The 27973-nt window shown below is 39.2% G+C and overlaps 3 protein-coding genes across 3 annotated transcripts in view; 2 read left to right on the top strand and 1 right to left on the bottom strand.

Annotated features, from left to right (window-relative positions):
• Positions 1–31: 31 nt before the first annotated feature.
• Positions 32–9986, top strand: LOC145486097 (uncharacterized). The gene is made up of 7 exons (XM_081464810.1): positions 32–228; positions 3249–3375; positions 5155–5427; positions 6332–6471; positions 7522–7630; positions 8103–8396; positions 8816–9986. The coding sequence occupies exons 1-7, from the start codon at positions 171–173 to the stop codon at positions 9027–9029; spliced, it is 1215 nt and encodes a 404-aa protein (XP_081320936.1). The 5' UTR covers positions 32–170; the 3' UTR covers positions 9030–9986.
• A 447-nt stretch (positions 9987–10433) lies between these two features.
• Positions 10434–17687, top strand: LOC145484364 (uncharacterized). Its single transcript, XM_081462983.1, has 7 exons — positions 10434–10989; positions 13087–13225; positions 14317–14604; positions 15651–15888; positions 16167–16477; positions 16582–16878; positions 17501–17687. Exons 1-7 carry the CDS (start codon positions 10944–10946, stop codon positions 17685–17687), a joined length of 1506 nt encoding a protein of 501 aa, XP_081319109.1. The 5' UTR covers positions 10434–10943.
• The window catches only part of LOC145486098 (uncharacterized), a 12155-nt gene continuing 1869 nt past the window's right edge, over positions 17688–27973 (bottom strand). Inside the window, exons 2-7 of the mRNA XM_081464811.1 lie at positions 22566–22692; positions 21972–22232; positions 21116–21246; positions 20794–20911; positions 19887–20177; positions 17688–19440 (exon numbers count right to left, since the gene is read on the bottom strand). Of these exons, the coding sequence (XP_081320937.1) occupies positions 19218–19440; positions 19887–20177; positions 20794–20911; positions 21116–21246; positions 21972–22232; positions 22566–22692 (1151 nt within the window). The 3' untranslated portion in view covers positions 17688–19217. The remainder of the gene's footprint in view (positions 19441–19886; positions 20178–20793; positions 20912–21115; positions 21247–21971; positions 22233–22565; positions 22693–27973) is intronic.

Genomic DNA, 27973 nt, shown 5'->3' with positions numbered 1-27973 from the left:
GTGAATTTCCATTGGTTCAATCACCGCTTGATACAGTATTTGCATAAATTTAGTAGGGTACTGATCAACAACATTGGGATCAACTTCTGCACCGTTTTTGCTCTAGCTCCAAGATTCTATTCCAAGACACCGACTTAGAATAACTTGGTCAATTCCTATCTCGATTTCGAATGTCTAACAACATCAAGGACTGTGGAATGTTTTTTGCTTGCGTGATATTTGTAGCAGGTAAGCCACTTATAGCTGGTGCAGGGGTGTGGAATTTTGCCACGGAGCAATGCTTCCAACGTCTTGTTTTGTGTGTCCTTGCCCTCAAGGTTATTTCGAAGAAAGTGCTAAATTTCAGACTACGCGGCATTTACTTAGCGATTGATGTATAACACAATACCGGTACTGGGTTTGCATGATCGAGTTCTGTGCCAGTTGTAACAGTGGCTTATTTTCTTTACGTGGAAACTTTGCATATTTACAGACTTGCCCGAAAGCTCAAAGATACGTGATGTTCAAAAAAGTTCTAAACATCTACGCTACTTGTACGTGTTTTAATGAACCGAAAAACTGCGTGACTTAATCATTTCTTTTGGTGGACTGGATCAAAGTTTCTGACAATTGCAAGAGGTCAGTTCCAAAGGTTAGTCTAGTATTACAGGTTTAAGTTTCTCGCACGTAAGAACTCGAATCGAGTGATTTCTTGCTCGCGAGTGAGAACAAACATCGGATGCCACTGAAAAAATCAGACTTTTGCCGCACAACCACAGGTGGCCCAAGCTCTCAATGTTATCCTTTTGTTTTTGTTTTTTGTTTTTTTCACTTTTATGCGAACGTTCAGCGTAACGTGACATACGGCATATACTATTACATAACGACCGAATTTGACCACGCGAAACGTGACTCTGGCCTTAAAGCATATGGAGGTGTTGTGTTACAACGGTTTGAATTTAATAAGGTTTGTATGGGAATGCAACGGCTTTGCTTGAAAAGTCAATTATTCTTATATTTTGTGAATAAAGTCTACTTACCTTGTTTCTGTGTTGTATTCTTTGTTGTTTGCCAGCTCCCCAGGTCGATCTAACGCGATTTCGGCGAGTTATCGTTCTGTGGGTTTCACTCACAGAACGATAACTCGCCGAAATCGCGTTAGATCGACCTGGGGAGCTGGCAAACAACAAAGAATACAACACAGAAACAAGGTAAGTAGACTTTATTCACAAAATATAAGAATAATTGACTTTTCAAGCAAAGCCGTTGCATTCCCATACAAACCTTATTAAATTCAAACCGTTGTAACACAACACCTCCATATGCTTTAAGGCCAGAGTCACGTTTCGCGTGGTCAAATTCGGTCGTTATGTAATAGTATATGCCATTTGTCACGTTACGCTAAACGTTCGCATAAAAGTGAAAAAAAAAAAAAGGATAACATTGAGAGCTTGGGCAGCCTATGGTTAAAGGGAAGGTTTCACTGTTCGGCCTATGTCTGTGTTCTTTATTCGCCTGTGCATGCTTTTTGTCACTGGCCCAGTTTTTTATTTGACATGAACCAATCGTACTAAGTTATCTAATTTCGCATGAAAATAGCGGCATAATCATCAATCGTGGGATAAATCGTACGGGTCAAAACTAATATCAACGGTCGAAAGCGTCGGGAAAATCCACTGAAATCTTCTGAAAATTTTGGTCATCCGTCATTCTGCGACGACAAACTATAGCAATTGATTACTGAACTACATCTGAGTGGGACTTTAAAGCAATAACATTGATAAGAAGCGAACAAAAGCATTTTTATATAGAGACATGCGCCGAACCGTCAGTCTTGATCACATGAATTAAAACATTTTGCGCGTGAGCGCTAATTATTTAATGGGGAAGCCAACTCGAAGCTACGCGAGTTTTGCTTACTCTCAGTCGCAAAACAGTATGGAACCCTTTAGAAGTGAAAATAATCTCTTTTTCTTAAAACCTGAATACATCTCATGGGTTTTCCAGCCCTGTTGCTTGGCTAGACAGCGCAATCATTGTTCATAGAGATCGTGGAAAACAATATGTACTTGGCCCGTAACCGTTCACTGACCGTTAAAAATTACATCACCCTGACGAGACACTCGCAACGAGAAGTGGTGAAGCTCGTGACAATTTGTTTCATGTCACGTGCTAAGAATCACTGCTTGGAATTCAACTTTTCAACGGCGTTTTAACCACTCTACTGATTTTGATAGGAGTAACAGCAGCAAGGACCTGAGCGTAGAGCGGGCATGGAAAACAGTTCGAAACGATCTGACTTAATCACATGTAAGAAAATTAAAGTTGGCATGAAAGTAGGCGTCGTAAAGGCTTGTCGACGATAAATCATGAGGAAGAATTTACTAGCATGAAATTTACAAGGACCTCGGGCTTACAAGGGTTGAGGGGTAGATACTACCACTCTTAGAAGAATCTTATGAATTTTAAAAAGATAATTTAATCAGTGAGGCTAAACTTTTCAATACATTGTAGGAGTTGTCTAGTATCTCACCAAAAAATTGATGCGACAGTTTTATGTGACAATTTTTTCTCGCCATTCGACAGCATTTTTACGTCCAGTTCGAGCCAAATTTCGTCTTCAAGTTTTTGACATAATTCGTTGGATATTTCCTGGATGTTTTTTTTTTTTTAGGTCTAGAGATTTTGAGCAGCGTTATATAATTTGTAATCTTTAAATTCCATAATCATTCCATCAATTTGCGTTATTTTTTGACCTGAGAAAATAGTGAAGACAAGATGATGGATTCAAGATAGCAGACTTAATGACAGCAAAATTTAATGACTCCATGCCGAGGAAAATACCTCATTGTGTAGAGAAGGTCGAGGGCCATCCATTCAACGCAAAACAATGTTAATTTCTTTTTATAACAAAACCCAAGGAAGGTTTTCCATTGCCCCCCCTCCCCAGTAATACTAGGTTTGGGGGAATGCGTTTCTGCAGACAACAGGGTCGGGGTTCTTCAAAGCCCGATTAAGTTAACCCAGGATTAGCAAGAATTTTGATTTTTGTAACCTTTTGGTGGGGCTTTCTGTTTATAATGTTTGTCCTGCAGTTTTGAGCTTGACTAAGCTCAAACTACACAAAACGTAAGGAACAAAAACATTTTTGCACAAGAAAAATTAATACTTCGGTTAACTTTTAATCCTGGGTTAGGACGATGGAATCATTAGGGTTATTCTTTCATCTCAATTACTAACAAGTATTTCATGACGTATATTTATCCTAGTTGTAGTTGGACAAGTGAGAGGCCAAGATGTTGGGAACTGCAACCTGACTTTTTTCACGACTGGAGGACAGCAGTGCCAAAGAACAATGATGCTCAACTTGAAGAACGACTCCAGTTTAAACTGCAGGTTTGATTTTTTTTTTCCCGGATGTATTTCATTTCTTCAGTAAGCTGTTCATGCAGTGTTTATTTCGACTAGAGTTTGGAGAAGGGTGTGTGAAAAGTGTGACGGAGTAGCGCTGTTGTATACAGACTATTGCAGCAGTAATAATAATTTGTGAAGGTGTGACACTTTTAAAGATTCTAAGTTAAAATAAAGAAGTAACAAGTGCTCTCCATTTTGTTGGGTAAATCCCTATTTACGTGTATGGCGCTGCATTTAGCTATCATCGCTTTATTAACCCTAATCCAGACCGGCGAGGTGCTTTCGAGGCCCTCGATGTATTTTCGAGGCACTCGATGTATTTTCGGGATAGTTGCCTGCCATTATTAAAATAATTAACGTTTATTATTCTTGGGGGCAACGAGATTTGTCGCCTTGTCCTTCAATTTATTTCAGTGGACCAATTTGGTATGACATCATATCGTATATATTGTATATATCTTGAGTATAATTTCCAGAGATGAATTCAAGAATTGGACATAGACTCTGATTGGTCGAAACGTTCTGTTCCTGCCGACTTATTCGCCGCGCTAGGCGGTGAACATAACATTTCTAAAGCTTGTTACTAAACTGCACCACCTATTCCATCTAGCTACTCAAGTAAACGTGACGGATAGTCGTTAAATTTTCATTTATTCGAGAGATATTTTTCCAAGTCCGGGATATTGGAATCAAGCATGGAGAATTTCTAAAATGATCACCTTCGCTATTGGACCAGATATGTTAAAAAAAAAACAAAAAAAAAACAAAGCATCTATAAGGGCTTTAAAATATATTGAAAATATATCTAGAGAAGACATTGTATCCTTGGATATTCTTGCAAATTACATTGCCTATATATATTTTTTTTCTACTCACATAGTTATCTTGTTGACTTCTACGTTTGTCTTTATTAATCCTTTACTTTTAGGGAAACGTTATAGGGACGGCCTCATGTTTTCCTTTTTAAGATGTTCGTTTTAATTTTTTGTTACTTATATCTTCAGTAAATATGTGTCTTGAAACTGCCTTAAAAAAAATAAATAATGAAGAAACAAATAAATACCTAACTAACCAACTAAAAAAATAAATAAATATATAAATAAAAAATATAAAGTGTAAAATTTGATTTTCGTAGAACAGTGCTCAATACATCAGAGTAGAGCGAAGTATACAATGTGGGAGGAAAAACACAAATAAACTACAAGTTCATCCCTACAAGCCTGTTTCGTGGTTGCCCACTCATCAGGGGATGATCCCTGATGAGTGGGCAACCACGAAACAGGCTTGTAGGGATGAACTTGTAGTTTATTTGTGTTTTTCCTCCCACATTGTATAAATAAAAAATATATATATATGTCGCGATATTGTTCAGAAATTTGATGTTCCCGTGAGAGCCATAAGTTGACAGGCATGAAGTACAAATTTATAATATTCCTCTTCTTAAGGAAAATTTTAGTCACTTTCTTGCAGTAACTTGAACAGTTTTAGTTATGATTCTTAATATTCTCGAGATAATTCGGTGATTTTCCGACGTTTTGTAAAAACTACGGAATTCAAGATACTGGATCTGAGATAGCGGACCTTTGGAAGGAATGGTGTATTTTGCACATCATATAACGTCATCATTCTACATTACGAAATATTTCTGTACGTGTTATAAATCCTTCAAATTTGGTATCTTCAAAATTCGAAATAAACCAATAGCCCCTTGGTTTAAAAGAACAAGATATATCTATTCTCTTTTCTTTTGTTTTTCTCCAGCGATGAATACCCAAGACAGTCTTCCTGCTTGAACAGTCATATTGGGTCTTGTTTGCAAGGCACTCCATATAGTGCATTTCAAAGCGAAATAATAAAGCTACCTAAATTGCTGCTATATCACTGCGGATCGTTGGGTTATGAACCATCAAGCATCAATTCAGTTGTTCTTAAGTTAGTGGGATGTAACGGGAAGGATCTGAATGGCATGGTCACCTGCTGGCATGATTTTCGATCCACGTTTGTCGCAAACAGGAGTGATCCCTCGTTATGCAGGTAAGCGGTTTAACGAAGACATTCCATGTTGCTGAGCGTCTGTTCAGTAAAAGATGACAGATGACGTCAAAATGTAGTAAGAACAGAAAAGGGGCACATGAGCCGATGGTCGAGTGTGTCACTGATGTTCTAACCACATTTTGACGTCCCCTGTGGTATACTGGGAAGCCTAAGCAACGACGACGGCGACGCCGAGTCAAAAATGAATTTATATCTTACCAGCGAAATTCAGAATTGTCGAGATCTGTCCAGTACGCAAATGACTTTAAAAATGTGCAATTGCAGAGTTCAATTCCGAATGGAAATACGAAAAATTAGCTGTCGTCATTCGTGTTCCCCAGACTACAGAGAACATGGTCATTTCACATTCTTGTTTTGGAGGGAACGCCAAAGAAATGTACAAAGATTTATAACGCACGCGCGCAGCTATTGTTTTGCTCGTTAAACCTTTTGTTTAAGATGCAGCAGTAAAGAATCACCTATTAAATTTCTAAAACACCAATTAATTACATTCCCCTGACTTTATGCTATTATCAGTATATGGTTCTTAGGTTTAACAGATTTTTGATCTCCAATAATATGAACTCACCAAACTGTGGGCGTATCCATTTACCTCTCCGTCGAGAGGGTGCACTCGAGTATGAAAGCTCCGCAAATTTTCCAACACCAATTAAATTTCAAACCCCAAAAAGATCTGCCCAAATATCCCAAACTGTAGACCTTGGTTATCCCTACCTCATGGGGATTTGCCTACTCATGATTATCTAATTTACCTCGGATAAGCGCTATGATTTTCTCAGGAACGAAGTAGCGAGACGAGAAACCTAGCTGTGCGAGTCAAGCATCGCGCCACAGTTGTTTTGTTCTGTTTGTTTGCTTGTTTGCTTTTTCTTTTTAATCACAGGAAGTTTGCTGAAGGGAAACAAAACTGTACCAACATTGCTAGAAAATCATGTTCAGGTATTTGCGAGGACATCACCAAAGATGCGTACAATCCCTTCTGTGACAGTGACACCGATCCCGCTGATACATCTGACTTGTCTGGTAGGATTACATTTGTAAAATGTTTTACTCAATTATCACGTCCTGGGGCTTGTTTGTTGAAGTTTCCGAAAAGTCTTCGCACCCGGAAAGCTATAGCAAAATCTCAGACCTTATGATTATAGACCTGTTTCAGTCGCATACTCTTAATTTGAACAGAGGTTCCCTTCATACAAGAGGTTTCAGGCGTATACAGTTCTCTGTTTTTAGATCGAAAGTCCCGAAAACTTTTCGCACCCGGAAAGCCATAGCAAATCTCAAACATTCTGATTACCGAGATGTTTTATTTACATATTCTTAATATGGACTGACGTTTCTTTCATACAAGAAGTTTCAGACGCATACACTTCTCCATTTTTAGCTATAGATGAGCGAAAAATGGTTCTACGGGCCCGAAAAGTTTCCGGGGCTTTCGAGAAACAGACCCCTGGCCTCAAACAGTTTTAAATGACTTATATCCGACATCTGTTTTTTTCATTTTATTATCGTCACCATAACGCTACGTTATTTCACATAAAATGTCTATAGGACATGCATAGTATGAGACATACTTTACTCTGTAATCAGTTGCTGTCCTCAAACAGCTTTATTAAATGACTTATCCTCGTCAATCTATTTATCTCTTTGTTTACCATGAAGTTTTTTGACGTTGTAACATTAATGATACGGGACATCTTTTTTTTTTACTCTATTATTACGTACGGGCTTCAAACAGCTTTAAAGGTCTTACATTGTTTAAACGCCATTTTTCCCTTTCACTATTACATCATTTGAGATAAAAAGTCAAAAGAATATACATCTATTGGATTAGAGAGTATGAATGTTTCAATTTAATTGCATGCAGATGTAAATAACATCAGCAATATAGCAGAATTGTTAATCCCATCTTACATATCGTAAGTAAAGACGTTCAATGTACCAAATATACATAGAACTAGAGAATAAGGTGGTTCCATTTCTCCTTAGAAGTTGGGATACCGACGAGGCAATACTTCATGCTTCTCACTCTGCTTATGATTTATTTGCCTTCATTTCATACTGTTTTATGTTTAGATTGTATTTTTGCTCTTGGCTGTTCCAACAAGTTTATTTACGAGAATGCGGTTAAGTGTGACAAATCCAGCTTTGAAGCTTTTGCCGATAGCTCAGAGACGAACTGCAGGTATGAGGCTCTAGAGACATAGTAATCCGGGGGTGGGGTATGTCTTTTTAAGAGGGATTGATTTGAGTTGGAGTGAGAGGGGGCTGAATAGAGAGGGGGCTTATACTGTAAAGCTAAAAAAAGCTGTAACTTTATCCGTAAATGTAAATTGCGAGGAAAGAAAGTATGTTATGTTGTTTTATACTTCCTATAGAACGAGAAATAGCAGGGAGTTGCGTAAATTTCATAACACAAGCCAGTAGGAAGACGTTGAATTAAATGTCACGAATGTAAATGTGATGGGTAAATAACCCTAATACATGTATGTAAAAGATTAAAACATAGTTTTCCCTAAGGTGTTTGGGAGGAGGATCTAAATGAGAAAGGCAGAGTGTTATGTTAATTAAGCTTCTTACAGAATGCACATGGCAATTGTCTGCGAATTATCCACTGAATATGTTTGAAATTACTAATTCAAGTCGCTTTTTCACAGAGTTGTGCTACAGAACAACAAAGATTGCTTAAGAGATAACTTGGTAAGTCAATGTCCCGCTATGCAAAAGAAACAAGACATTTTCGAGGATGTGGTGAAGACGCTTCGAGCAACCATGATGAGTGAGCAGTTTTTCTGTGAAAAAGTAACGCTGGACAGGTCTTCGCTCGACGAACTTGTCACAACTGCTAATTGCAAGCCGGAGTTTTTTACAGATGTCGAGACTAATTGTGCTGAACCCTTCAGAAATATATACCTTAATGCGGCGGAGAAGAAATCCGTAGACGTCTGCAAGTGAGTATGCATGGATAACCTTTGATTACGATCTTAGAAGTATCACCTTAGGCAGAAATAACACCCACTGGCGTACCACACTCATTGTGTGTGCACATGTATAACGTTGAAAATGAACAGCCAAAACCCATTGCGAGATAAGGTAGAAAGTCCGATAAAAGTCTTTGTCTTTGTGCTTAGTTTCAAATCTTCACTGGAAAGAAAATTGTACATTCGCTTTGATTAACCAAATCCGTGGCACTGCTCGCGTTTTGCTGGAAACAGTTTCACTAAAGACTGCAAGAGTAAGCAGTTACAAAACGGTATTCCGGCAATCAACCAAGATCACGAAATATGGCCCTTTGGGTCATCGTCACGTGGTTAAAGGATTTTAGTTAACACTGACTGTGAAATAACTCGTGACATACCTTTTGTTTCAGTGCCTTCGCGGAGGCCAAGAGATGTCTTAAGAAAGCGCATAACGACACCTGTAATTTCGCTTTAAGCACCCGACAGGCCGCCATGTTTGACGAGGACAATCCATTCTGTGCAAGTGGAAAAGATCCGCAACAGAGTGCAGCGAGCTGGGTACAAGTAATAACACTACCACTGCTTATTTCCAGCTTGGCAGGGCTCTTTGCCGGTTTTCCTTGAGAACAGCACTTATTTCAGCCAATTAGCTAAAAGGACAGTTACAAAATTCAACTGATGCAACTACAATTTAGTTTACTCTCTTTGCTCTCCATGGCTCACTTTTACAACTTCCTGGCTTCTCAACCGTGCCACATATGGTCAACGGAGGCTTCCTGTGTGAGCCCCAGATTCTTTGGCACTCAACCTGCACCTATAACAAACGTTTTTTCTTGTTAGCAGCTGTTATTGTTTTTGGGCTAGGGGCATTGTTTCTGTTGTTTGTTCTATTGTCCTCTCAAAGGGTATCAAGCCATTCATGTGAGACCTTGCGAGAGCTGCTACCCCACCTTTTTTCACTAGTCATCAGTATAGTTTTGATTGTTTTATTTTGAAGCCTGTAAGAGCAATATTTCTTGTAAGAGTTCTTACCATTGTACAATTTCACAATTATGTCATTCTCAACTGCCTCTTGGTTATACTCCAGAAGATGCAATTGTCAAATACTTCGAGTGATTTGCATTCAGGGTCGTTTGTTTGCATGGTTGCTTATTTTTTCGTTTGGTTCAGTGTCTGTTTTTTTGTTTTTATTTCTTTGCTGTTGTTGTCATTGCCCAGTTTTCTTACTCTTTTGAGAAGAATGTCATATCTGCTAGAAGGTGGGTGGGTACAGCCGGAAAGATTCGGGAGTGTCAAAATAAACTATAACACTTACGACCCGTTTGCTTTACTTTATTTAAGAAGTTTAAAACATTTCCTGCATGTCCAGTGTTTCTAGAAATGCAAGTGAAAGTTTGCATTGGAAGGACGGGAAAACATCGAGCAACAAGAACCGTGGGCCAATGTTTTCACAGCTTTTCCGAGCTCTCCCAAACTTTCATGAGCATTTCTTTAACTTGTCATAAATACGAAAATGCTAGAAATGTTTTATAGTTCCTTTAGAAAAGACTGCTTCAAAGAGAAAAAACTCATGCTGGTTCTGTTTTCGTAGTCTGTGTCAAAGAAAGACAGAAATTTGGCCTTTTGCGACGCTTTCGTAAAGAGCACAGACGTTGAGTTACATTATCTGATGAGCAACTCAAATGAACGGAAGGGCTATCCTTGATGTTTCTTTCTGTGGAAGGTTGAACATTTTATTTCACTGCGCAGTGACCTGTATAACAACACTAACCAGAGTATTCTATTATGCAGTTGCCATGAGGTTTCGTAAACAACCGCGTAAGAAATTAAAACAACAACAAAGTGTTTAATTTGCTTAAAACATTCCTCCCTGAATAATCTTTTGTTTTCAACTGACCTAACAAGAGAACAGACCACAAATAAAAACCAAAAGGGAAAATGCAGTATTATTTAGCGCCGCGCGTCTGAGTGAAATATAATTCTATTAGAAATTGTTAGCTGAAGTTACGAACGGTCAGGCACTCCAATACGTCCTCTGGGTCGGTTAAAGAGGATAGATAAATTTATAAAACCTTATTAAGTTCAAATAAATTTCTTTGTAGTTTCTCTTCGAAACTAAAACCCGTCGCCAGTCATCTGTAATGAAAAACCTGTTCAATCACGACATGTTTCCAAACGGGTAATAGAATTGCCAGTTGTTTTTCCCGATAGACAATCGACGAGATCCGAGAAATCCATGAAAAGTACTAATTTTGAGTCTTTGGGTGAATTAAATACGCCAAACAAGATATGTTAGCATTTATCTGCAAAGGCTAACGGCGGTATAGCAGTTTCTAGAAGGTCTCCCGCAAGTGGTATGGAAATTTTGATCGCCGCTTTCGCTGATGACGGCATTGTATGAATCTTTGTCAAAACAAATTTACATATGTTTACAAGCCTCGCAAAATTGAACAACGAAGTGACATCGAATATTATCGAAACTGAAGTTTTGATCCATACGATTTACGATCCCAGTCTGTTATCCAGTCTAACTACAATATGAACGGAGTCTCCAAAGTCATTGCACTGTTTATCTTACTAGCAGGTGGGTTTTACAACACATATATTTAGAGCAAGCATGAACAATGTTTTCTTTCATAAATGTCAAAACTGCGAACAGATGCAATATCTCTTGGAGCAAGTTGGCGTGCCTAAACAGGCTTAACGGTCCGCGATAAAAGACTATTTCCTTTCAGCAGAGGGAGGAATATTTAGTTACCATGTAGAGCCTGACGTACGTCCATCTAAAATGCCTAAATCGGTGGAAAGATGCTATAGTTTTGGGACTTATTTGCGACTACGCAGTAAAAGATGGCATATCTCATTATGTCCATGATGATATTTCGCTTTTCAAGGTTTTCCGTATTTAGATCTAAGATTGTCCTGGTGCCGTCTTGATGCCATTCAGGTTTTACGTCGGATAGTTTTTACACAGTTACGAAAAGCGGCCCAGTATGGCGATAACTCACTTATTTACTTCTTCGTGCGTGTTCGCACACAGATGATGGAGTTTACAGTGGCGTAGCAAAATATTTTGGAAGAAGGTTCATCAGTAAAAATAACTTCCTGTTTCTTAATAAATTGCTCTCTAAATACATGTTGAAATTTCTTTCATTCCAACGCACACGATTAACTCTATTAAATTACTCCCCGTCAAAGTGAAACTTTATACTTTACTTGACGGAGTCTAAACTGAGTCATTTACTCCTAGATACAGTGCCTTTTGGAATTTGTAAATTAACATATGATACGGCGTTGTCAAGTTACACAATTTAAAATTTATCAGGAGTCCCAAGATTTGAGGCTAAAATTACGGCCATGCAATGTGATCCAAGGTTCAAAATATGGAAATTAGTGCTGGAAAACAAGAAGGCTTTATTCCACACAACTTGGGGTAAAAATCTAACGTGGGGCTCTAGAGAGTTCTGAACCCTATTTGATTTTAAAATAAATCGTTTTTGGAGCAGATGAGATGTGAGATTGTAGTTGAACTCATTCTCTTCTTCTTCTGTATAATAATAATAATGATGATGATGATGATGATAATTTTTTTTTTAAGTTTTCAGCAAAACAGATTTTTATTTATAGACACTCTGTATAATAATAATAATAATAATAATAATAATAATAATAATAATAATAATAACAATAATAATAATAAGAAGAAAAAAGAATAGTTATCCTAAAAGAATAAATACATGAATGCGGAATATTCACAGAACGAAACAATGTGCTACGAAATATTAAACTCCTGGGAGCTGAGAGTCACTCTGCCAAAATTCTACTGTTCATCAGGTAAAATAATTAAACATAATAATAAAAAAAACATGCTCCAATTAAACTCACTTCCATCAATGTTAAAGACGAAAAAGCTAAAATATAAAATAAAAAAAGGAAACAGCATTAAAAATCAGAGTTTCGTCCAAAAAAACAAGAAAGGAACTAATAGATGGCTCTCTATGCAGTTTCGACGTCGAGGTCTGCAGTACTGTTTCCCCTTCTTTAACGCTATCAGCTCCGCCAGGCGACTGTGGAACCCCATGCATCCCTGGCCCATGATTCCGCCGGTTGTAGTCAATACTAAGGGTGTGAATGTTCGGTCAATAATAATAATAATAATAATAATAATAATAATAATAATTAATAACAATCATAACATTAATTGACATATTCCATACAAATTGGTATATACAAGGTAAAAGTAAGTAAAAGAAATAAACTATCAAAACCTATTTCAACAGTGTTTACATAATGGCTCCCTCCTGGGTTTCAACGTCAATATCGGTATATTACGAGGTAAAAGTAAATGAAAGAAATAAACTATTAAAACCTATTTCAACAGTGTTGAAATAGGTTTTAATTAACAATAATAATAATAATAATAATAATAATAATAATAATATTAACAGATCCACGAGGTGGCTCTCCTCTGTTAAATTACATTATTTACAATTGAAACAAATTGTTAATTTCAGTTAAAATAACAAGACTGATGTGTGAAAATATGGGGTATTCCTAGAAAAAAATATTAACAGATTTGAAATTACAGTAAAATTAACTAATCACTCTGTACTCTATTACATAAAAATTTCCTTGAAAGTCTTAAAAAGGTTCTGTTATTTTTATTCAATTTTTTTTTTAGCAGTTGCGTTATCAAGAAGTCCTGCTGGAGCCGCTATAAAGATCGGAACTTGTTCCCTTGGAACTTTCATATATGGAGGACAAAGCTGCCAGCGGACAATGATGATGAACTTGAAAAACAATCCTCAATTATCGTGCAGGTATAGTTACTATATTTAACGATTAGGGTTTTCGCACTCGATTTCTATCGCGCGCCAGTCAGTGACGTGGGCGCAGCCCGAGTCATCTATCAGGCGGTAGAAATCGAAGACGAAAAATCTAGTTGATTTAGTATAAATCTACTAGTCGTTCAAAATTTTACCTAAATCCTCTTCACAGACACTTCAAAAACGCAAAGAAGTGGCCGTTATTTTGTTAAGAACCACACAAACCATTTAAAACAGAAGACTTAGTGAGTAGCCTAGCCAATCAGAGAACGGCATTTGTGATAAAACGCTCGTAGATTTATATTACTGTGTTGTATTGTTGGGCACGACATTTCACTATTATCGCTGTATGTCCAGGTTTATAAATAAGTGCCAGTGAGAGAATGTAAAGTCACGCTGAAAAAGGCTGGGGGCCTGCAACCTGCGAGATGTTGTAATGCTATCGCTTGTTGCTTCGTCCGCTAGAAGCATTGATCTGTGGAACCACTGGGTTCTGAAAAGTTATGTTAAACAATTAAGTTAAAAAGGGTTTTTTTTATGAAGGTTATTGGAGAGTGCCATCTAGTTAGTTATCATATTCACAACCTTCAAAAGCTAGAATCCCCATCTTGTTAATTTGATCATTGTGAAAAAGGACCCGTTTTACTTACAGTGCCTTGAATGAAACTCGGCTTGCATAAAGGATCTGGAACGAGCAGGGAATCGTGGAGAACCAACCACTGAAATTAATTTTCCTCATTCTCCGATCCCGTTGGTCGACTGCATGAGACCAACTGGTCCCACATTTTAGTGTTTCGCTTTGTTTCTGGGTTCTGCCCGAAATGTCAACAAGAATGTTTGTTTAAAAAGTCTTATTTCATAACACGTTTCGACACCATCAATATAACCAAGCCAGCTGTAATACAAATCAAGACTACAAAAGGAGCCCGGAGGACCCCAGAGCTCTTCGTTGTATTTATTCATCATTAAGAAAATGATTAGCGCGCTCACATATATATATGCGGAATGGGTCTGAGCGACGTTAATTTACATTTCTATTCAGCTGATGAAAGAAAAAAAAAGATAAACTTTTTAAATTTCTTTAGTGTTGAATACGGCAAACTCAAAGATTGCGTTACAACACATGTGACTGCATGTGTGAAGGACGATATTCTTCTGAAAGACATGGCTGGTCAGATAACCAAGTTGCTGCTTATACAGGCGTACCACTGTGGCGATCAACGAGTTGATATTAGTGATATCAGCCTGTTCTTATGGCGTGTCACCAAGTGCAAACCAGAAAGATTGAACGAGACTTTCATTTGCTGGAATGACTTCCACTCCAACTTCACTGATTTTGTTCAATCAAGAAGTGATCCGTCCACGCTCTGCGGGTAATGTTTTTGCTTTGTTTTGTGGTCTGCCTGTTTCTCCGTTCCTTTCTTTACGAATATTACATGTAACTGAAGAGACTCAAACATAGCTCTTTATATGGCCATATCACTAGCGGACATACATAAATTATGTCCCTTTTGGTATCATGTGCCAAAATTCGAGAGAGATATGTCTCAGTTTTAACTGTCTTTGGGCAAGACATTTTTCTCCCACATTACGGAAAAAAAGTATTCGGTTCTTGACAACACTATGACAGCTATACTATGAGAGAGCAATACTAAAATTCTTTATGCCTCTCGCTCGGTTACTTAAATTCAAAAAGTGCATTGCCAAGGTGTAGCTCTGTTTGCTGGGAACACGTCAAGAAAACGAGATCAAGATTTTGCCATACTTTGGCCACAGTCGTGGCCGTTTATTTGCTAACAAAACAAATGAATTATATTACCTAGAATCGTGATTTATTTCCAGCAAAGGTGAGGGCAAACCCGCCGTGTTAACCCGTTGATACCACCCCTTAACTAACCGCCCTGGGAAGGAAACGTTTTCGTCCCGAAGCTGGAGAAAAAGAGGCGTGAAACCTGGCCTGCATTGATTTAAGTACTCATACCTAAGAGTCCCGTATGTAACCTGACCCTTACCAGTCAAACATTAACTGCCGTAGCCAGCTGCATAACTGCATAAAAATCATTTATTCTCTGTAACAATAACTTTTTTATCGTCCCAATGCCCAGCAATTGGGCAATTCGGTTCGGATATATTCAGCTCACTGTAAATTCTTTGCTACCTACTTTTCCTCCTCCGTGCTCGGCCAAAATTTCAACGGTGTTCGGACCACCGTACCTGTTAATTCTTTGGCTCGACACGGATTAGCAAAAGTCACTGACACAGCATAATTTATCCGTTCAGAGACGATTACTATTTATATTTATATTTATATTTATTTCATTTTTTGTCTTCCAAATCAGCCTTTATCAACCTCCCCACTGTTATTTCTGGGAATGTATGAGAAGCTAACAGAATAACATAAGCAATTTATCTGTTGAAGGCCATACGCTAAAGCAAAGAGGGACTGTGCCGAGGTTGCTATGGCAGCGTGCGAAGGACTTTGTGAATACTTGGTTAAAGATAAATACAATACCTTCTGTCCACCGACACCGCAGCCTCACGACCCAAAAGAGTACGACATAAAGGCAGGTAATGTATATCAATATTTATTATATGCTACTTCAATAATAGGCCACTTCCGAATTACCTTTAGCCTCTTTCTAAAAGCAAGTCTTGGTGCCCATCCTTTTATACGAAAATGAGATTTAATTCACATGCAAATTAAACTCATTTTCGTATGAATGGTTGAGCACAAAGCCTCGCTTTGATAGAGAGGCAAAAGACAACTCGAAAGGGCTATCACGTAACGTTATAATTGGATTGCTTAGGCCACTACCTAGAATAGCTGCAGGCATTTTCTGTGCGCGCTTGTAGTGCCGGGTTTGTCATTGTTTATCCATGAACTGCTGGTGAATATCGAGTATAGTGGGTAGGTGTGGATGAAGACTGGTAATAGTCCCCTCTTTCAAAAGAACAAATAGTTTGGCTATTGGCACCGTTCGTACCAATACGTGGCAATGTTCTAAGTCCCCTCAATGAGATGCAATCCATTCGTCTGACGGTCAGTCTTCGGTCAGTTAGTGAGTCGGTCGATTTTTATGTATTTGTACTTCATTGTTTGTTTGTTTGTTTTTATGATAACTCGATCTCAGATTGTTCAGTTCTGCATAAACTGAATTGCAACGATTCGGTGCTGTACGAGAAGGCCATGGAATGTGAGGATCAGGGAGCCGACAAGTTCGCCAACGACAACGATCACGACTGCAGGTGAGAATAGACTCCGGCGACTTGACATTTCTGGCTCGAGAGGGCGAATTTGCCACCACCACCACAATTAAAGCAATTAACTCTCGTATTATGTTCCACTGCAGCGAGGAGAAGATAAGAAACAGAAAATGCCTAGAGGAAAGTCTTCTTAACAACGCCTTGTGCACGTCAAATGTTCAGCTTCTGGATGAAACCGAAAAAGCTCTTCACGGGACATTGAGTAATGAGCGACTGTTTTGCAACGAGGTGAACTTAAATACCGTTTCACTGGATGAAGATGTCCAGTCGCTGGCCGACTGTCAACCAGAGTTTTTCGATGAAGCAGAGGATTGCGCGAGACCATTTCGCGACAACTTCAAAACCACGGCAGCAGCGGAGAGAATAAGTGACCAAACATGCAGGTTTGTATTATTCGCGGAAGTAAGTGCTGAGGCGGAAGGGAAGGGGGCGGGGGAAGCGGGGGGGAGGGGGGGGGGGGAGAGATGGTGCAGGTTACTAGGGGTGCCTGTCCTCAGGTATTTGTACTTTCGGAACAAAGTTGTTGTTACACCCAAATGGTAACTCTACCTCCAACAATGCAGCAGAACGCAATGTGTAATACAGTAGAACGAACACATCTTCTAACCCAGCAAAGAAACCACTAGTTTGCAGAACTAGCCGGAGATAGATCAGGATAGGTAATTGTATGAATGCGAGTGCAATCAAGGATTTACAGTACTAGTGAGTATTTGAAAATTCTCGCATAATGCACGAGCTTTCAAGCCATTGCAATTTAAAATAAGTTTCAAATATTTTGAGTAGTGTAGATCCTTAACTCCTCGATCTTTCATACGATTACTAATTTATTTTATGAATGAAAAAATAACGAACACGTCTGTATTAAATTAAAACAAAGACCGATATATTTGCCTACTCTCTCAGCCAATCATCACTTCTAAGTCATATAATAAATCAATAGCAACAGACCGCTATTCATATGTATTGCAAATCTTATTTCTGTGTTCTTGTTCTTTTCTGCCGCAGTCAATACCAGACAGCCAGACAGTGCATCAATAGGGCCAGGGAAGATTATTGCAATTTTAAGACACACGTTCTCGCCATCACTACAAATATAAACAACCCGTTTTGTCCATCCGACGCAACTACAGAAAGTGTCAGTTTAATGCTTCAGCTTGTTGCCTATATCATCCCACTTCTGTTCTTTTCGTAAGAGGGTTAGTAAATTACTCTCGCGCTGCACATAAGAGCAAATGCAATAGCTGTTACCGCGGTCGAGTCTGCGGCAGCATCCTTTTGACTCTATAGTCGACTTCCGCTTAGGTTGTCGAAACATCAGTCACGTGCAACAGTTGTTATTAGATCCAAACTCAGCGAGATGATAACACTAGATAAAATGCGTAAACATTTCTTTTGTTAAGAAGGCACACAAACGAGATAGACCAACTTGGTCAAGACAATACACTCAGAATAACCTTTCATCTTTCCTAGCAACTCTCGTAAACTTGTCAATCTGTTTGTCGTCATAGTGTTCCAACTGTTACTGTTTTGGGGCCAAGAGGCATTGTTTCTGTTGTTTGTTCTATTGTTCTCTTAAAGGCATCGAGAAATTCACGCGAGACCTCGCGAGAGCTGGTCCGATCGTATCTTTGTTTTACTGAGTTTTAACGCTGAGAAATGCAATAACAGCTGTTACTAAGCGTAAAATTACATCACAAGAGAAAATTAAGTGGTGGTTGCAGTACAACAATTCACTTCCACCACGGAATATAAGTTAGCTTTTTTGGTATCAGGAGGTGACTACCATCAGTCCATTGTCGAGCGTACAGAACGAGGAGCTGCCTCTAGGAAATTTAGTGTGGTTGTTGCTATGACAACCATACGGTCCTACGTACGTCATTTTGTAGAAACTGACACTGAAGAGCTTAAAAAGGGTTACCTTTGTAAGAACTGTATCCATCGTGCCTGCACTTCTATCTTATGCCGATTGGTTTCGATAAATACGTATCATACTTAAGAAGCAACCAAAATCACTGCACATCAGAACACGAAACGTGCCTAAGACAGCTTTGAACGTGCAGTCCATAATATGACGACCTTATTTTAGTGTTATACCTCAACTAGCCAATAAACGACGTTGAGGTTAATATTTTTAGCGACTACAGAATTTTATTAAAATATTCTTACCATGGCAACCGTTTCCTATCACTTCTCAAGAGGATGTAGTGGGGAGAAAGGTAAGGGTTTCATTCCCTCTTAATCCCTCTATCAGTCAGTCCAAAAGAGTCAAGTTATGGCGACAAGAAAAAAAGCGCAGGGACCCAGGGTTAAGACTCCAAGATAGGAAGGATTAGGAATCCTGAATCCTTTAACATCCCCTCCTTCCCCTCTTTGGGACCTTAACCTGATGATTTTCTGTGTCAACTCTCGCTAAGGCTCGGTTTTACACAAACCGCCTGGTTGCCCTAAGTTTTCTAAAGTCGGTTCATAGATTCTCAAGGTGTAAGCGTCGCAGGTTTTATTTTCTGAGGAACAGGGGAATTCATTTACATGCTTTTTAAAAATGAAACAACCATGACTGTATACGTTAGAACACCTTATGAACGATACACTTTACAAATCACTCATTAAACTTCCTATTTTGCAAGGTCTTTAGACGAACCACGAGCAGTGCCTCATCTAATCCTTCGTTTCTGTAGACAACCACTCGCCCGTTCAGGTTAAATGTGAACACGTCAAAAGGTTAAATTTCTCGCAACAGTTGCAGAACAAGAGCAAAAATTATAAACACAAAGCCTGCCGAGTTACAACTTGCACCACTGACGCTCCTTCCTCCGGTTTCTTTCTCGCTTCCATTAATACAAAACGAGGTATAGGAATCTTCAATTATGAAAGCAACGGCTTTTTCAAACTTACAATAAGAATTCTGTGCGACATTGGAACAGTGTACCGCCGTACGAAAATTCCTGAAGAAAAGAAAAAGAAACAAAGGTATCAAATGAAAAGGAACTGATATATAAAAAAACCGTTTTCACACACGTTCTAGACCTCGTGCTCCTAATTTTTCTTAGGGTTTGTCAGGTGGACAATGACTGACACTTTAGGCTAGAGGAGACACGACGTAGAGAAAAAGAATAAAAAACTACTTGTAGTAGGCTCTTGCTCCAGATTTTGACCAGCAGATGGGGGATGGGTGAACTCCTTCATAGTGGAGTTTGAGCTTCGAGGCTTATATAGTTTAGCTTGGTTTTCTGAGAAAGGAATGGTTAGTAATAGCAGTGAATACAGCTTCGTCGTCAGAGCCATTCAACCAATCGCATGGCCAAAATTATTCGAATTCAATACTGAACCCTCATCGACGGCCACAGAGGGCGAAATGCATGCATTCGTAATATCCTAAAAAAATATATACCTGCAAAATTCACCAGCCGTTCTGTTTCCTGCTACGTATTCGTTTCTGAAGGGTTTTGCGCATTTCTCCATCTCTGGAAAGAATTCTCTACTACAAGGTACTAAAGGTCGCACCTTAAAGTCCAGATCAATACTCCGTACGTTCACCGCTTCACAAAAGAATCTGCGACCTCGCAGCACTGCCGTCACAGCCCTCTCTACCTCACCCTTGAGACGTTGATTATTCGAGTAGTCCTTACAGGTCTGGGATAGCTGTTTATCGAGACAGGCTCTCAGCTCTGTGTATGCAGTCCTTGTTTCGTCAAAGGCAAAGGAAAATCATTGGGGTATCAGATTACATTAGTTCGTTAAATTTATGGGTTTTTATGTAAGCCGATTTAGAGGGATGGGGTGATCGGGCTTCGAAAAAGTGAGAGCTATGTCACAATGCGATGTCTTCTTGAAAAAATAAAGCCATACAATACATTGCGAACTTTTGGCAACATTCGCAGCCATTCATGTTTCTCTCCTTCTTTTGTCATAGTTTTGGTATTTGTTTGTTTATTTGTTTGTTGCTTTGTTTATGTTCTTGTTTGTTTGTTTATTTTCTTGTTTATATTTCTTTATTTATTTGTTCGTTTGTTTGTTTATTTGCTTGTTAATTTGCTTGGTTTTTCAAGCTTAGTACATAATTGTTTCGAACTTTCCTCCGACCTAAAAGGAACTTCATGTATCACAATCACAAAATATGACTTAATTTATGGTGACTAAAAGAGAGAAGTCGACTCTACGACTAAAATAGACTTTTAATTATTTAACGAGCTGCACGACACTGTTACCAACTGCAGCCATTGACGGTTTTCCCAAACATAAAAAACAAAACTTTTATCAAAATGAATAACAACAATTGTTGACAAAAATTCACATACCCGCAATTAGGTTTTTCATTGCCCATGAAACTTTTCAAGAACGTCCTCTCGCAAATCACGGCAGTTTTGTATATTAAGCGTGCTGTGCAAGACAGGGAACTGGCAAGATCCTTGCAACCTGCCAATAAAAACAAATGATACGGTCTTTTCATTTCTTCCTGTGTATACGTTTTATGACAGACAGACAGACAGACAGACAGTCACTCACTCACTCACACACTCACTCACTCACTCACTCACTCACAGACAGACAGGTCTAGAAAGAAAGACAGACAGACAGACAGACAGACAGACAGAATTCGCAGCAAGAGATTACTAATACCGTTTGTATGCAGTGGTGGGTCTGTGTTGTTTGGACAGAATGGATTATAACTATCTCTCGACAGCTGTTCGCATATTTCACAATTTGCTTTGGCTTTTTCTGTTATGCATTCCTTGGCAACAGCATATTCCCTACAAAAAGCAACATGCAATGACAAGAAGTAAAGACATGAATGATCATTGCTGTTATGTACGCAACATAATCAGTTTTGAGAGAATCTGTCATGTATTCACTTGCCAAAACATGGACTATTAGAAACCATCAGTCAATGTTTCACGTGTTTAATTATCTGATTTACTTGAAACAATGGAGATGGAGGTACATGGGCAAATTGAAATAGATTCTTTAGTCCTTCACTTGAGGACCAGTAAAGTTTTCTTCACTTCTGTTTGTTTAGGCCGGGTTCACACAAGCGGCATAATGACATGACAATCACTTATGTCGGTAATGTCATTATCAAAGGCATAACGAAAATAACAGTTTTTTTCCTTATCTCGTTATGTTCATCCTGTTATGTTGTTATTATATCGTCATGTCAGGATGTTCACACTGCAAATATAACGACATAACGTCCTTGTTCTTACGTCGTTATGTTTATGTCATTATGTAGTTATGTCACTAGTTTGAAGTAGGCCTTGCTTCTGCAACGTTCGCTGATTCACAAATAAGCTAACTGTGGACTTCTGCTATAGACGACAAAGCAAAAACGAACCAAATTTTGATCAGTTGTTGTATTTTGTCTCGTGGATAGAATGGACTATCACTGCTCTAAGTAGTATGCGAAATGGCACCCATCGCCATGCAGAGGGGGAAGGGCACGGGGAGGAGTACCTAAATCTTACCACACAAGCCTCACCTGCACAATAACGGGTCAGACCGGTTTGCATTCAATCTATCTCGAAAAGATCTCCAGCAGAATTCGGTGTCCATAAATGCTTGCGGTTTACACTTAATTAAACTTAGGAAATAATTGTTGATTGGAGAGTGTTGATATGTGACGTCACCACAGTGGTACGCTTGATGAAGAAGCAGTGACGTCACTGGATCAACATACAGTTTTACCAAGCAGCTTGCGATATGCTTCCTCAGGCACGACTTCTCCCTTTCATACTCATTACTGCAAAAGCAACAAGAACAGCAGCTCAATTATAATGCCTTTCGGAGCGCTCAACAACCCAAAGTGCAACACAACACTCAACCTCGTTCCCAGGGTCCCTCTCTCTGAGAAACCCTGGGAATGAGGGTCACGCTTAAGGGTCACACTTAAGGTGTCACGTCCTACTCGATACGCGTACATAAATCATTTATATTTGATCGATTCCTCGAATCGTGAGTTTGGGGACGCCTGTGCTTCTACTCGTGTTTCTTTATCTCAATAGAAACATGGAAAACGTTTTCTTTCTTTTAAACATTTGTTCAAACTCACAAGCCACTGCAAGGTTTTACCTACCTGCAGTTTGTATTCAGCTTAGTCTGTAAATTTTTTATCATCGCTCTCTGGCATAGCTGGCCGTTAGATATGAAGTATGTTGTGTTACAGTCTCCTACCATAGCAGTACTGGAATCCAGCGATAACCCTGCAAAACATGCAATATGACCGATATTCAGACTCCATATTGTTTGTCTGTTTGTTTGTTTGTTTGTTTGTTTATTTTGCTGGGACATAAAACACGGTCGAGACCACGCATTCTCTTTGTAAGTTAAAATGTATTTTCCGCTGTTATTCCAAGTAATTAGTCGCAGTTGTTTTCGTCTCACACCTGCCGCACCCACTATTGTGCATTCTGTTTTGCATGGATGTCCTGATTGGCCAGTTATTAGTATTTATACTCTCCGCTGTCTCTTGAGTACCATTCACGCTCGCGGTTCCATACAGTTTATTCATCTTTCTGGTTTACGCCCCCCCCCCCCCCCCCCTCCCGTTTACTACAGGAAAATATGGTTAATATCAACTCTAGGTATTGCTTTGTAAGTAAAGATCATAGTTATTTTGTATATTCGGATGCCAGTGCTACCGGAGGGGGAGCAATTATTGACTTTAACAATGATTTTGTGTGCCACAAAATGTGGTCGGAGAACGAGAGAGTTCAAAGTTCAACGTGGAGGGAGTTGTCTGTTATTGAGTTTTCATTGCAATCATTTGCCTCAGTGTTGGAAGGATCACACGTTAAGTGGTTTACTGATAGCCAAGCAGCTGCTAAGATTGTTGAAGTGAGCAGCATGAAATTAGGTTTGCATAAGATGGCCCGAAGGATTTTTGATATTTGTATTCGATCGGGGATTCATTTAGAAGTGCAATGGATCCCTCGCACTTCGAATCAGCAAGCTGATTATGTAAGTCGTTTAATTGATACTGATGATTGGCAAATTACTGAAGAATTTTTTTCTTTCCCTGATGGCCGGTGGGGCCCGCATAGTGTTGATTGTTTTGCCAATTATTATAATCACAAGCTCCCCAGATATTTTTCGAGGTTTTGGAACCCCAATACTTCGGGTGTTGATTTTTTCTTTCAGTCTCTTCGAGGAGAAAATTGCCTAGTAGTCCCTCCAGTTGGTATCGTCCCACGCGTATTGCATTATTTGAAATCTCAGCGGGCCGTTGGTACGCTCGTTGTACCTCTTTGGCCTTCGGCTCATTTTTGGCCTTTAATTACACACAAGTATAGTTGTTATCTTGTGGCTCACAGTATTCATATCGGGAATGAGGTTCTATCTCGCGGAAGAAACCTTAATTCGCTCTTAGGGTCTGGTCTTTTCACAGGAAATATTATTGCCTTTAGATTGAAATTTACTGAGTAATTTATTGGACGGTGTGTCTATTAGCCTAATGATTATTTACATTTGGTGGCGCTGGCCTAAGCAATATGTTGTTTATCTATGTGGCACTGGCCTAATTAATAGTCTGTCATTTCATGTGGCGCTGTCTTAAACAGCGTATAGTTGATTTATGTGGCGCTGACCAATCAATGGTTTTTGATTTACGCGGCACTGGTCCATTCAATAGTCTATCGTCTTATGTGGCACTGGCCCCAACAATGATCGATTTTTATACGGCTCTTTTTTGCTCTTTTATTATATATGTTTTGTTCTTGTCTTTCCAGGTAATCTTATCAAGTAATTCCTGGAAAGGCTTTCAACAATTTTCTTCAATCAACGTTTATGAGGTTTTAGAAGTTATGTTGAAGTCCAGGGCGGATACAACTACTAAAGCCTACGTTCGCGTAATTAGAAAGTTCTTGGAGTGGTGTAAAAGTAGACATTTCAACATTCAGTTACCTTTTCCCCTTAGTGTTGTTTCTCTATATTTATTTGAAGTTCAGCAGTCTTGCACCTCTAGTTCCTCAGTAATTTTAGCCCATGCTGCCCTTAAATGGCTACATTCTTTTGTCCCTAGTTTGAATCGTAATCCTTTGGATAGTGAATTTTGAAGGAATATTATCGAATCTGCTAAACGCCAGAAATCACAGCCAGTTATGAAAAAGAAGCCTATTACCACAGACATCATAAGGAGTATTTTAGATACTCATAACAAGAAAGATGCTAATTTAAAGAATCTTCGTATCGCTGCGTTATGCTCTTTAGCTTTTGCAGTATTTAGGTTTGTAATGCATTATCGAGTGTATATTAATTTCTCCATACAGTAGTGTGTAAAAAATTGTAAAAAAAAAAAAAAAAGAAAAAAAAACCAACCAAACAAACAACAACAACAACAACTTTGTAATTTCTTTAGTAACTATATATCTTATAATAAACTGTTTTGGATCCGCTTGCGCATCCTACCATATTTCTCGTGTGATTTGTTTGTATTACGGGAATTTAAGGGTAAAATGATTTACGTTCGTTTGAGCGAAGCGAATTAGAACGTAAATGTCCTTTTCACAAATATTACAAAAGGAAACCCGCTGTAGCCGGAAAGCCGAGTCGCTGTATTTTTCCCCAACCCCAAACAACCGTCACCTCCAATCTCTAAACTGCAAACGACTACCCAATCACTGGCTTTGTAAGGTCCTTCCAGTATCGTATCAGTTAGGTATAGGCTCATTTTCTTGATAAAAATCGGTTTTCACGAATTCCAGTTTGTGTGTAAATTATACACTATAATCGTAAAAAATGGTTGTTTTAGTTTTTGTTTTGTTTTAGTTTTTTTTGTTTTGTTGTTGTTGCTGTTGTTTTTCCTTTTAGAGATTATGGTTTTAGTTGGAGTCCAAAACATACCAATTGGTCTTTGAAACAACGATACGTTATGAAAGAGGGTCCGGAGAGATAGATAGATAGATAACTTTATTTCAACTCGGGTTGATGAGGCTGATTAGGCCTCTAACAAGATTATGCTAATTTACCGAGAAAAATAACTTTAAACAAAAGAAAATTGAAACTAAAAAAATTACAAGATATAAATATATAATAGCTAACAGTGGTTTACATATGTAAATTTACATTAGATCTAACCGCAATCTTAAAATCTTTAAGTGTCTTCATACAACGTAGCGTATCCGGAAGTGAATTCCAAGCTTTTGAAGCAGTGTAGGCCACGGACAGTCCCGTAACGGGTGGTGTTAACTTTAGGGATGACAAGCTTGTTGGTGCCCCTTAGATTCTTAATGTTCTCACGAATAGTAAACAAGTCACTTTTGCTGGGACATAAAACATGGTCGAGACCACGCATTCTCTTTGTAGGTTAAAATGTACTTTTCACAAATATTACAAAAGGAAACCCGCTGTAGCCAGAAAGCCGAGTCACCGTATTTTTCCCCAACCCCGAACAACCGTCACCTCCAATCTCTAGATTGGAGAAATCTGCTAAAAGAACTTTCTTTCGCTTTCGGCATTTTTCACTTCAAATAAACAGTAACAGCTTTGGTTTCATCATGGTTTCATTCGATCTGAAGGAAGTTTTTCATGTATCAAGTCAAATAATGTATGCGCAACATCACTTCTAACTTTCAGCAGCTCTTTGGTGCTACATACTGAAAGTAATCGAGAGGAAACTGAACGCTAACTAAGAGGAAATAATCATTGTAGGATAAAGTATTTTTATTTCCGCCCAGTTTGCCCTGTGTCCTTTTCAATCAAACCCTGAACTTCTTTGCCAAAAGCGTGACAAGAGCAACGAAACAAGTATTACAAGATCTCGTCCACACTACGCCGGAGGAATTTGAAAACGCAACCGCTTTTTTTCTACGACTAGGCTTACCGTCCACACTAATCCGTCACGAAAACGGAGCTCTTCGAAAACGCTTTTCAAAGTCCGACGGAATTTGAAAACGCCGGCTTTCCGTTTTCCTAGGGACGGGAAGATTTGAAAATGGAGCTTTTCGAAAACTATGACATCAGCCGGGATAATAACGTGATTTCGCCGCCCGAGACTTCGTCAACCACCAGAAAAGAAAATGACCGGTTTTTGTTGCGTTTTCAAATTCCTCCGGCGTAGTGTGGACGGAAAACATTTGATGCATTTTCAGAGAAACCCCCGTTTTCAAATTCCTCCGGGTAGAGTGGACGCGACGGGGTCAAAATCTACCGGAAATTTGGATCATGTGTATTTTGTGCACCCCTCGACCGATATATCGGTCGACATATCGACCGACACTCGACCGAGGTATCGGCCGATATATCGACCCACACTCGACCGATATGTCGATCAACATATCGATCGGCACTCGGCCGATATACCGACCGAGATATCTCGGTCGACATATCGACCGATATATCGGTCGAGGGTCGGTCGATAGGTCGACCGATACATCGGTCGAGTGTCGATCGATCTAGCAGCCGATACTCGGCCGATACCTTGGCCATTGACTGTCGGTGGAATGTCGGTCGATATTCGGTGGTATATCTGTCGACTGTCGTATAATATAAGTCAAAAGCTTCGACTGCCAGGATCAGATGTATAAGTTATGCGCATTTCATCCTTTTTTGGTCAACCTTAAAAGTTGTCAAACTGCTTCAAATACATGCTAGAGGCAGATCTTTCCGATTCATTTAAAACTGGATGCGTTTTGTCTTTCTGCCAAACAAAATCGAAGTAATCGCGTTGATTGAGTTCGATTGGTTTGATTGAGTTCGGTAATCGAACTCACCGAAAAGTTCCAGTTCGATGATGTTCGATTACCGAACCAATCGAAAAACAATCCGACCCATCGGGTTAGATTGAGCTCGATTGAGTTTTAGTTCGGTTTTTCGATTGACTACGCCAGGTTTATACAAAGAAGCCTCTGAGAAGCGGGGGGTAAAACAGGGATATCTGCGCTGCTCAGCAAAAGGTTACTAACCTAGGTTTAATTACGTCTGCGACGCAGGCTACAGTCACCAGTATCGGTGAAGTATCGGGGGAATGTCGGTAGCCTATCGATCGACATGTTGGCCGACAATCAGACAACCACTCTCGATCGACATATCGACCGACATATCGGTCGAGTGTCGGGCGAAATATCGACCGACACTCGACCGATATATCGACCGATATGTCGACCGACATATCTCGGTCGATATATCGACCGAGTGTCGATCGATATGTCGACCGACATATCGGTCGAGTGTCGGTCGAAATATCGGCCGATACCTCGGTCGAGTGTCGGTTGATATGTCGACCGATATATCGGTCTTCAGACGTTCAGTTTTAAGACAGCTTCGTTCGAGTGATTTTCTGTTTGAAACACGGACTAGTGGTTTATCCAGACCACTCACCCTGGGTGAGAATTACACATCCAGTTGTCAGGAATCCAGCTGTAGATAATTTATTTTGGAAGCTCGTTTGTATCGTTGCTATCTTGCTTATCTATTATCAAAATATTGCATCTCCGAGAGGAGAACTGAAGACAAAAGAAATTTGCCGTAAATTCAAAGCAGTGATAT

This window comes from Orbicella franksi, chromosome 4 (genome assembly GCF_964199315.1).
Source record: "Orbicella franksi chromosome 4, jaOrbFran1.1, whole genome shotgun sequence".
Classification (NCBI taxonomy): Eukaryota; Metazoa; Cnidaria; class Anthozoa; order Scleractinia; family Merulinidae; genus Orbicella; species Orbicella franksi.
This window is presented reverse-complemented; position numbering and strand designations above follow the sequence as displayed.